The sequence below is a fragment of the Pseudochaenichthys georgianus genome, chromosome 11 (assembly GCF_902827115.2).
Source record: "Pseudochaenichthys georgianus chromosome 11, fPseGeo1.2, whole genome shotgun sequence".
Taxonomy (NCBI): domain Eukaryota; kingdom Metazoa; phylum Chordata; class Actinopteri; order Perciformes; family Channichthyidae; genus Pseudochaenichthys; species Pseudochaenichthys georgianus.
Window position 1 is genome coordinate 3,927,423 of NC_047513.1, and position 12,036 is coordinate 3,939,458.

The 12,036-nt window shown below is 42.9% G+C and overlaps 1 protein-coding gene across 3 annotated transcripts in view; it reads right to left on the minus strand.

Annotated features, from left to right (window-relative positions):
• LOC117454763 (uncharacterized) overlaps positions 1–12,036 on the minus strand; it is a 50,417-nt gene that overhangs the window by 24,638 nt on the left and 13,743 nt on the right. For all 3 annotated transcript variants that reach the window (XM_071204724.1, XM_071204722.1, XM_071204723.1), the window contains exons 2-3: positions 9,037–9,309; positions 4,528–4,860 (exon numbers count right to left, since the gene is read on the minus strand). In XM_071204724.1, the coding sequence (XP_071060825.1) occupies positions 4,528–4,860; positions 9,037–9,309 (606 nt within the window). The remainder of the gene's footprint in view (positions 1–4,527; positions 4,861–9,036; positions 9,310–12,036) is intronic.

Here is a 12,036-nt window from a genome sequence, read left to right on the forward strand (position 1 = left end):
CCTGGCCCGAGAGTGGTATAACCTGAATACAGTGGGACTCCCTCAGAAGGTGATAAACACTATTCAGAGTGCGAGAGCTTCCTCCACCAGGTCCCTCTATGACTGTAAGTGGAGGGTGTTTGAGGAGTGGTGCCTTCAAAAAGGACACATCTCTTTTCAATGTCCTGTCGGGGTGATTCTATCATTTCTACAGGACTTGATTAATAAACACAGAGCTTTCTCTACGATCAAAGTGTACCTGGCTGCTATTGCTGCATGCCATGTGGGCTTTGAGGGAAAGACGGCCAACTAACATCCCTTGGTCTGCCGTTTTATGAAAGGGGCTCGAAGGCTCCTCCCTGTTTCCAGGTCGCTGGTGCCCTTATGGAACCTGGCAGTGGTTTTAGATGGGCTCACTCAACCTACATTTGAACCCCTGGAAGAAGCTGACATGAAACACCTGTCACTGAAAACAGTGTTGTTATTGGCTCTGGCATCTGCCAAGCGAGTCAGTGACATTCATGCGCTCTCTGTACATCCTTCATGCACTCAGTTTGCCCCGGGGCAAACGAGAGTGTTGCTGAAGCCCAACCCTGCCTTTGTACCTAAGGTGGTTGGCTCATGTACCCCCATTGACATTGAGGCATTTCCTCCGCCACTGTGTTCCTCTGAGGAACAGCGGCCCAATTTGCTGTGCCCAGTCCGTGCTTTACGCACCTATATGGACAGGTCAAAAGAGTTTCGATGCAATGACCAACTCTTTGTATCCTGGGCTAACCCTCATAAGGGCAAGCCCGTTACCAGGCAACGGCTCACCCACTGGATTGTGGAAGTGATTGCTCTGGCTTATACGAGTCAGGGTTTGCAGGCACAAACGGGCCTGCGTGCTCATTCTACTCGTGGACTGGCTACATCCTGGGCTTTGTTCAAGGGTGTTTCCATCCAAGACATTTGTGCAGCAGCGAGCTGGTCCTCGCCGCTCACTTTTGTCCGCTTTTACAGGCTAGATGTCTCTGCTCCAAGTGTGGCCCGCGCAGTGCTGTTAAGTTCTGGTGATTTTTTAGATAAGCATGTCTAGCAATACGGGAGTTTCAATATCCCATAGTGAGATATCAAACGGAGTGTTATGAATGAGAACTCTAGGTTACTTACTTAACCCCAGTCCTCAGAGTAACATGAAGTGTGATGTCTCACCAGACGGCCCTTCTTGCTATGGTGAAGTGAGAAGAGGTGCTTATTTTGAATGACGCTGCGACGTAGCGCAAGCTACTTAAAGGGTGGGTGGATTCCCTGACGTAGACGTCAAGATCACCAGCCAATCAGGATTGGCGTAATGAGATTGATGCTTCTGTTTGCATACGCGTTGAGGCGCATCCCATAGTGAGACATCTCACTTCATGTTACTCTGAGAACTGGGGTTACGTAAGTAGCCGTAATATAATGAGCGTATATCCCGGGTATAATTGTAGTTACTTTTCACAAGTCAGTATCCCTCCGCGTCTGAGAACAGTTACAACTGTTACATTACGTCCATCACGAAACTAACTAACAAAGCTTAAGATGGAAACATTTAAGGTTAACTTCGACCTCCGGCTCCGGGGTGGCCTTACTATGGAGGAGTGGATTGAGAAGTGCCTATCTCCAGAAAAAATAAGCACCTAAACGACGACAATGCTCAGCTGTCTGTCTAATATGTTCGCTAGCTGTTATTGTTGTTGCACTATGTTTTGTGCAGAAGGCAACGGAGGGATGATTTTATTTTATTCCCGGGCTGATTTTTAGTCCCAGTCCGCCACTGAATGTAGCTATTATGTAAAGTGTTGGTATATATATACTTATGGCGCGTTTCCACTGCAGGCCCCGCTCGGTTTGGTTAGGCCTTATTAGGCCCGGCTCACTTTAATGCTGCGCTTCCATTACAGTTTAGGAACTGGGGTAGTTACTATAGTAACGCAGTGTAGGCGGAGCCGTGACGTCATCTTCAATGAGCGCCCCAGAAAAACAACACAGCTGTTAGCTCTTAGCACTCAGAGCTCACAGCTCCTCATATCTGTTCAGAAACTAGACACAAGTTAAACAAGTACAAACCACAGACTGCCTGTGTCATGGCGAATACAGTCGCTGCTTTATTTATGTCTGTATAGGCCGTTGTTGTGAGTGTGGACGGTCGGAGCATATACTGCGTTAGCTTAGCCAAGCTGCATTTAGAAAACAAGCATTTTTAAAGGGTTTTTCTCTGCCGTCTGTCTGCAGACTTGTCAAAGCATTAATTCATGGTTTTTACTAACCGGTATCAGTATGTTGTTACTTCCGCATCATTTTGAAACGTGTATTACAATTAAATCACGGTCAAATATGTTCATCTTGTTGTAGTTGTAGCCCCTTGCCAGCGATTCTCTCTCTAGTTTAGCATACTCAGCCCGACTCAGCCTGGTTGTTCCTGGCCCTAGAACCACGATTTAGTCGGGCCAGAAAAAATGTGAAAAAGTAGCCCCGGGCCAAAACTAGGCCAAGTGGAAACGCAACCAAAAACGGGCCCCGCACGGCTCGGCACGCTTAAAGCGAGCTACCAGCTGCAGTGGAAACGCGCCATAACTGTGCTCCCCCCCCCCCCCCCCCCCCCCCAAAAAAAGTTGTAAATCAAACAAGTGAAGTACATGCTATTTTGTAAAGCCGTGGAGGGCGGTAGTTTATAAACCAAAGAGTAACCGCCCTTACGGGACGCTGTAATAAGTAAAGCGAACGCACCCGCAAGGATACCTGGCCTCCTATTGGTTGAGGGATTTTGACAGGATTGTTGCACAAAAGTTTTGAGCGCGCACAGCATAAATCTGAGAGCAGAAATGTCACAGAAACAGCCTGAGTGCGAGAAGCAGCAATATATCTGAGTGTAGAAGCAGAGCAGATCTAAGCGCAAGCAGCACTATTTGAGTGCGAGGACAGGGTTTGAGGGAAAGAAATCAATAAAGTATGCTCTCAAATTTAAATACCACGCTCTTGAATAAAGATAGGGAATAACCCCCATAGTAATGTTCTGCGTGATGACGTTTAGTAGTCATTCTCCAGTGGGGGATTTACTGACTATATTACATGTATGTTGGAGAGCCTTAGGGCCTTTCTCATTTCACTAATTTCCCCTCCTCGACTCCTTGAATCCTCGGTCCTCCGGTAGTGACCCGGAAATGGATTTCAGCGCTCCATGTTGAAGGACATCCCATTTCTCTAAATGCACTTTGAGGATCGAGCATCGAGGACGCTCTCTGGAGGAGCTATAACCAAAGATATAATGATGGGTCTTCGGCTGTTCGGTGTTTAAAAGACTTGTGACGCACGGCCGGACTTATCTCAGCCAATGACAGCTCTGCATGCATCCCCTGGATATTATTTTATTAACTGCTTATAATATATATCACTCAGTATAACAGGCCTACTCTCTTTAATTGTTGTAGTTTAGTAGATAACTACAAAGAGTCGACATTTTTCTAAGAACATTTAGTGCTTCACAATAAAATACACAACAGCTGTAGCCTGATATATATTTAGGAGCTGTGTGTTGTACAGTGTGTAGGTGTGTGTGTGTGTGTGTGTGTGTGTGTGTGTGTGTGTGTGTGTGTGTGTGTGTGTGTGTGTGTGTGTGTGTGTGTGTGTGTGTGTGTGTGTGTGTGTGTGTGTGTGTGTGTGTGTGTGTGTGTGTGTGTGTGTGTGTGTGTGTGTGTGTCAGACAGGTCTCACTTGGTTTGGTGTCCTATGCTTACTTTTAATACTTGTAAATACAACTTTTGGCCCGTAATTTATTTTCCTCATTGTCGCGACCAGAGAGGGGGGGGGATATATATCCAGTCTCTGATTGTGTTAAGTTATTACATATATACACATATATACACACACACACACACACATATATATATATATATATGTGTGTGTGTGTGTGTATATATGTCCGCATCCGTAGCCTGATATTGTCTCATTATATCGCACTGTGATCACTCGATTGGCTGAGGGCTGTTGTGCCTCCTGTCATCATTAATGGACGTCTCTTTAAAATGACCGCTCAGAGGAGGGGATTTCTCATTTCTCTAAACGCATGGTGCTTCCACTCCTCTCTCCTCGGTTCCCCTCCTCGACTCCTCTGCTCGCATCTCCTGTGGGCGGGACTAAGACAAGAGGATAGGAGTCGAAGAGGGGAGTCGAGGAGGGGAGTTAGAGAAATGAGAAAGGGCCTTAGACTTTGAGAGGAGGGAACAGGAAGTGCTAAAGTGCTAACACATTTTGGGCTTTTAGGACTCATTCCTGCACTTTATTAGTAGCTAGTGTGTAATGCATCCTGGTGCAATGCATCCTGGTAGCTGTAGACACACACCTCACAAGCGACTTTTTCTTTTTCACAGTCAATATAGCACGCATTGAGAAATGACTTGCTTTATTTAATTACATTATATAAAAGGTTAGGTGCCTATGTAATCACAACACATTCACATACACTGCTAGATGTTGAGGTTTTATACACATTTTCTGTCATGATTTTCTTTAGAAAGACTTAAGTCCTACCAGTGCTTGCCACCATTGTTGTTGTGGTTGGTGCTGTTGTTGTTGTTGTTGTTGTTGTTGGTGCCGTTGTTGTTGTAGTTGGTGCTGTTGTGGTAGTTGGTGCTGCTGTTTTTGTTGTTGGTGCTGCTGTTGTTGTTGTAGTTGGTGCTGCTGCTGTTGTTGTTGTTGTTGTTGTTGGTGCCGTTGTTGTTGTAGTTGGTGCTGTTGTGGTAGTTGGTGCTGCTGTTTTTGTTGTTGGTGCTGCTGTTGTTGCTGTAGTTGGTGCTGCTGCTGTTGTTGTTGTAGTTGGTGCTGTTGTTGTTGTTTTTTTGTTTATTTTCGGTTTCTTTGTACCTTTTGAGCAGGGCAGAAGATTACATAGTTTAGTATCTATTTTCACCAGGGGGGTGTACTACGAAGCAGGATTTTCGCTAACTTCAGGGAAAACTCGGGGTTTCCGGTCCTACGAAGCTGGTTCTCTTTTTAGCAGGCTAGATCTCCATGGTAACTTATGCTGTGCGGCTAACCTGGGGGGTATACTACGAAGCAGGATTTTTGTTTAGCAAGATAACTTCTGGGATTTCCGGTACTACGAAGCTGGTTCACTTTTTAGCGGGCTAGATCTCCATGGTGACTTATCCTGGAACCTAGTCTGTGCTCCGAAGCAGGATAGGTTCCAAGATAAGAGATCAACTCAGCGAAAGCACCACGCCTGCTGACCAATCAGAGCTCAGTGTGCGGAGGAAATACAGTTTAAACTGCCGTTGCAGGAAAGACGGCCGGCCAAAATCACTGACTGTGTGAACGTGAAAATGAATAGAACATCACCTCCCATCTTCAGAGCAATCTGACTATTATAACATTTATGCTATTATGTTAAGAAAGCTTCATTAAATATCTGCCACAACATAAGTAACCGGATCAAAGTAACATTACGTACAGTCCGCGACACTGTGAGTGCAGACGTCGATGTGTCCCATTATCATTCATATCACATCATATCACATGCATCATAATGTATCATATCTCTCCTTATCTGAGTCAGCTGAGCCGTATCTGGCCGTGCAACACTCACAGTGTCACATACTGTATGCAGAAGTATTATTTTAAGCAACACATTAAGTTGACGAAACACTCGAGTCAAATGTTTTTAAAGTCAGATGGTGTGTTAGACGGGCAGTGATATCATGAACCTGTTAATGTACGCATTCAAACACTTGTTCTGTTCCCAGCTGTATTCACCTTGCATGTGCAGCTATGTGGCTTTGATCCTGGATAAAGTGTTTGAGTCATGGATGTTTAAAGTTTAACTTCTTCATATGTCTAATATTATAGTTGACTTTTCATTCAGGAAGTATGACGCTGCGCTGTCAGTACGCTTCTCCATGTTTGTGATTGGTCGAATGCTCCAAATACCACCCCTTTCATGTGAACGCGCACCTAACTAGATAGGGCACCGCTGGCTTGAGCGAACGAGTTGATAGCCAGCGATGTAGGACAGTTTAGCGAGAGCGGCTTTGTTTTGGATTAAGTCAACCGGATGACTGAAAACATATCCAGGATAGGTTGAACTACACTGAACAAAAATATAAACGCAACACTTTTGTTTTTGCTCCCATTTTTCATGAGATGAACTCAAAGATCTAAAACATTTTCTATATACACAAAATAACCATTTCTCTCAAATATTGTTCACAAATCTGAAAAAATTTGTGATAGTGAGCACTTCTCCTTTGCCGAGATAATCCATCCCACCTCACAGGTGTGGCATATCAAGATGCTGATTAGACAGCATGATTATTGCACAAGTGTGCCTTAGGCTGGCCACAATAAAAGGCCACTCTGAAACGTGCAGTTTTGCTTTATTGGGGGGGTCTGGGGGGGTCCGAAAACCAGTCAGTATCTGGTGTGAGGGGTAGGGTTAGGGTTAGGGTTAGGGTTAGGGTAATGTTGTGAATCGAGTGGCCCATGGTGGTGGTGGGGTTATGGTATGGGCAGGCGTATGTTATGGACGACGAACACAGGCCACTCGATTCACAACATTACCCTAACCCAGATTTGTGAACAATATTTGAGAGAAATGGTTATTTTGTGTCTATACATTTTTTTTTAGATCTTTGAGTTCATCTCATGAAAAATGGGAGCAAAAACAAAAGTGTTGCGTTTATATTTTTGTTCAGTGTAGATTCGTAGTATACCCCCCTGGTCGGGACCAGGTTAGGTTGCAGGCTAACGGCCCGTCTACACTACAGGCATCGAAAAATGCTTTCAACGCTTCGCCCATTCACTTGAATGGGGTGACGTAGTTGATTTTGAATCTTCGCCGAACTGCATTGTGGGGAGCGGAGCGTGGCTTTGCAAGCATCGCGAGAATCAAAAGTTGAGCAATGTTCAACTTTTGAGGCTGGATGCTTGGCATCAGCCAATCAAATCATGCGTCTGCAAATCTGACAGTACAAGCGCTAGACAATCAAACCGCGTGTATGCTGGGAGAGAGTACGCAGGTCATTTCCTCATATTCAAAAAAATGGAGCGGTAGTGAATCACCCGGTACTGTATGATCAGTCTCTGTTGTGTTCATCTACCGGGATACAAACCGGAGGAGCGGGGCATGGAGGGAGGTGGCAGAGACAGTGGGTGGAACTGGTAGGTTTTCGCCTGTTTGGGGATTTTATATCCAGTTTACTTCGTTTTAACATTGCTATTACTTTGTATGTCAGGGGCGGGCGGGAGATTCCTAATTGGTTGTTGGTCGCCATGGGTGCGAGAAATCGCCAAGCCTCAGACACGCCCAGCTTCAAGATTTTTTTATGCCTGTAGTGTACGGGGCATAAGAGCTCAACTCAGTGAAAGCACCGCCTGCTGACCAATCAGAGCTCAGTGTGCGGAGTTTAAAGCGATCAAGTCATATTACAGGAGAAAGGAAATACAGAAAAGCTGCCGTTGCAGGAAAGACGGCCGGCAAAAATCACAGACTGTGTGAACGTGAACATGAATAGAATATCACCTCCATCTTCAGAGCAATCTGACTATTATACGTGAACATTAATTAATTAGCATCAACTCTGATTGTTCCTGGACACAGAACACATTCATGTTTTAATAATGTACACTCGTTTCTTTCTAACACATATTTAAGATCAAATCAGAGGCCATATAAAGAGTTTTAGAGGTCTTCTCTTTTAAAATGTGCTCTATGCACATGCAGTTCTAGTTGACGACTCTTCCCCATATGAAATTAACAAGAGAACTGTGTTGTTATTACTACATTTGAATCCTTCATATCAACATATACATATTTTTCCTGTGTGGTATGTGATTTGGCATGAACACACAGTTTACACAGACAACAACAAGTTACATCTAAAACGCTTTTTTTGTAAATCCAAAAACCAGACATAGTTTGCAGTTTCATAAACGAGAATGATAATCCACCAAGCCCAGTGGTTTGTTCACATGCTTTTGGATGGTAACATTGCCCTAATTAGGAAGTTGAAACTTGTATACGTTTTAAATTGTGTAACACGGATGCTCAAAATAAAACCAATTGTAGTTTATAGCTGAGAGCGTTGTAACAACATGTTGAGGTCTGTGAGTGAGGCAGGTATTCAAACTTGTTCACAGAACCTCACCAAGTATCTGACACCAAAGCGGTGCAGCACTGATGCCACAATGTTACAGAACAGAAGTGACATTTTGTGTATCTGCCCGGTGATTGGGATCCTCTCTGAATGCATTTTTGTTGTTGCCTATTCCAGTGCTTCTTAAAGTGTGGTCCGCGGACCACTGGTGGTCCATGAGCGCCCCCTAGTGGTCCGTGAGTATATTGGTAACATTTCACATTTGAAATAAATAAATGTATTTAAGTTTTTCGCACTCTCGCGAGAATATCTCCGCAATGGAGCGAGCTTAAGTTTCACTTTCGATTGCATGATATAGCCCAGATAAACACCTTCATCACACATGTGGCCACTTGTTTGTACAATTTTCAGGCAATTTGTAAAAAACGATGTGTTTTTGGATATTTGTGGAGTTAGGTGGTCCACGAGTGTTTTTTTATTGGTTAAGTGGTCCTTGGTATGAAAAAGTTTGAGAAACACTGCCCTATTCTACCTCTGTCCATCAGGTTTAATACAATTTGGAGTAGTAGTTTTTCCCGTATTCCCGCTGACAGGCGACACTGACAGATCAAGCTAAAAACTCCTTTGCATAACAATATTGTAGTAATGTATTTATTTCCCACTGAAGCGTGTTCAAATCTTTATAATTACAAATACATTTAGGCTATTAACTTGAAATAAATAGTACACCAACATCTTTCTAACTAGGATGTATCACCTAAATATGAAAATATATTTTTGGAAGATTCTCAAAAAAGAACAACACAGGTTTACATTATAAATACACCATCTCATTAATGTAAGAACATTTTTCTATTATCGGAGTTTAATGATACATTTAATATTTAGCACAGAGACGTATAGGAGCAGGAACAGAAAGCAGAAGAGGTTTAATAAAGTTTGCTCTCACCTAATGGGATCACTGTCAGCTCCACTGCTTCATCATTACAGAAATATCTCCCAGAGTCTGAGATGCTAAATGTGACAATGTGCAGTGATTTATCTACGGATGAACCGTATCGTTTGCCCGGGTCATTGTGTCTTATCTCTCTTCCACCATCAATTGTAAATAAGGCCACTTTGTTTCCATTCCTCTCTCTGCTCCACGTCACTGTACCCTCCACAGGGTGAGGACACGGCAAAGAGCCTGAGGTCCGTTCTTCAACCACTTCATGGCGTAAACCTTTCAAAGACACAAGATTTACAATAAAAAGTCAGCTGTGTTCAGAAAATCAGCATTTCTTCTGTTGCAAACAAGACAAAAGGGGATTTATATCATAGTCTAACTCACATTTTTAAGGACTCACTTAGGTGATTATACACAACCCCAATACACAGAATGGTGATTGCAACCACATTTCATTCTAAAACATTTCCTGATCATTTTCACAATTCTCCGCAAAGTTTAGAAGCTGAGGTTAAACGTAACGTTATCTTTGACATTGGAACGTGGTGCAGTCTACGTGCAAGTGTAAAGGCATTTTGACAGACAGGAAGTGAAAATGCATCTGAATAACCATCTGATCATTCACGTCTTCCTGTGTATATGCATCGTCTTGGTTCAAATAAAGAAACAATATCGTTTACAGTTTTTTAAATGTCTAAAACAAGTTTTTTGAAAGCAGGACTTATTTTCTCAAACACTAAACACAATGCACAAAACCACACCCCAGCTAGCGAGGAACGTTCTCACAACGTTGGCTAACGTTACCTACAGGTTCTAATAAGGTTTTAAAGAAACGTTTTTATCTGATGTTCAAAGAACCTTTTTAGGATGTTTATTTTTTCAAATAATGTTCCTGTAAGGTTTAAGGTTAACTAAGACATAACGTTTTAACTGCAACATTCAGAGGATGTTTTCAGGATGTTATTGAGGCCTGAGATGACAGTACGTTTTTTTATAAAACGTTCCTTTAATGTGATATGTTAACAAAGGCAGAACGTTTTGCCTGCAACATTCTAAGGATGTGTTTTGGACGTTGTTGGATAACACATTAAAGATGTTCTGTATATAACGTTCCCTCAATGTTACATGATAACAAATGAAGAACATTCTCCAAGCAACATTCTGAAAATGTTTTCAGGATGTTATTCTTTTTTTATAAAAAGTTCCTGTGATGGCAAATATTAACAGAGTCATGATCAACGTCAGATTTATTTCTAGAGCGCTTTAAAAAACAAACTTGTTTGAAAAGGATGTTTTAAAAAGAAAGCTGTAAGCAGATATTGCATGTTTGCGGTGGCATGTTTGAGTTCCCAGCTAGACATTTGTGGTTCTCAAACAATTCTGAGAATGTTACCATTCATTGTTCTAGGAATGTTTTCAGGGGAACGTTTTATTTTGGTTCCCAGAATGTTCTTCTGAAAGGTAGGAGAACGTTCTCTAAAAACATTCTTAACATTTTTGGTGATAACTTGAGACAATGAATAGGACATATAAAAACGAATTTGCATGACAATATTCACTGTGTAGGCTCACAGTATTCATAATATCATATGTGTAAAATATCAGAAAATAATCACACTTTTTTCTGGCTATAAAGGTTGTGTCTCGTATGTAGGTTCTAACTGTTAGATAAGCTATCTGGCCGTGTGTGGTTTGTGAGGGCTGCGTATAAACAGTGTCCGCTGTTTATGCATAGTGGATACAAATTGGTATTGCACCCTTTAGATTTGAGACCGACAGACATATGGAGAACATACTTGCCAACCTTCCCGATTTTCGCGGGACATTCCCGATTTCATTGCCCTCTCCCGGTTTCCTCCCGGGGTCATATTTCTCCCTATTTCTGACCAAATCAGAATATATATAATTTCTAAGAAAAAGTAAAAATTCTAAGAAAATTGTTTACTCTTTACTCAGGACTGTTTCCACTCGGACTTTAATACAGCTACACCATTGACTTTCAGTAGCGCGCGCAACTGAAAGTCTGAGAGGGTGAGGAAGATAGTCACAGAAAACAGAACAACAATCCACAACTCGACCCTCCGCTCACTCCTGTCCTGTAAAATACAGGTCCAGCCCACACATATGCTCCATCAAGGATGGTGCTACATGCCACAAGGCAGCACACTTACAACTACAATAAGGATGTTAATGTTAATCTAATACAGCTCCGGCGATCCCCCCCCCCGCGGTGGTTTTGAAATGCTCCCGATTTCTGAGGTCTCAAGGTTGGCAAGTATGATGGAGGAACGGACCGACTGTCAGCCCCTCCCTGAAACCCCTGTTAGTGTTTGTATGTGTTTGTTTCTACTGTGTGTCTCTCTCTCTGCCTGCTGGTCTGCTCGACACGGCTGGGAGCAATCTCCAATCAACCACACCTGCGACCTGCTCATCAGCCACACTATGAAAGCCTGCAGCCTGCACTCATTCCCTGCCGGATTGTTGCTGTGAACGGATTGTTGCGTGCCTCTTGTGAGGAAATATTTGTATGTATTCATGTTAGTAAACTATCAAGATGCTTAAAAAGGGGAAATGATTTGGGTAGAACACTGTGAACTGTTTTTGGGGCCTGTGAACATTTGTTTTTTTGAGGACAAAGGAAGAGGGGGAAGGTGTGGAGTTAACATACAGTCATCTCAGATCCCTGTGATAATGATGTGAGGTGTTGATGATAATTTGAGCAGCCAATCACTGGTCTGGAAGGGAGGCGCAGATAACTCCTCCTCTGGTCAGCGAGGTATTTAGACAGGAACCCCGCTGTGTGCCCTCTCTCTCTCCTCTCGCTGGCACACGTGAGTATCAGGTAAATGTGGGATCCCACAGATCTGTATTTATTTTGTACTGTATTTGATTGTATTGCATTGTTTTATTACCATTAAAGTGGATTATTGTTTAACGGTTACTTGGCAGCAGTGAATTCCTTCCTGTAAGAATAATCAGCTTGTTTAGGGACGCGCGGAGATT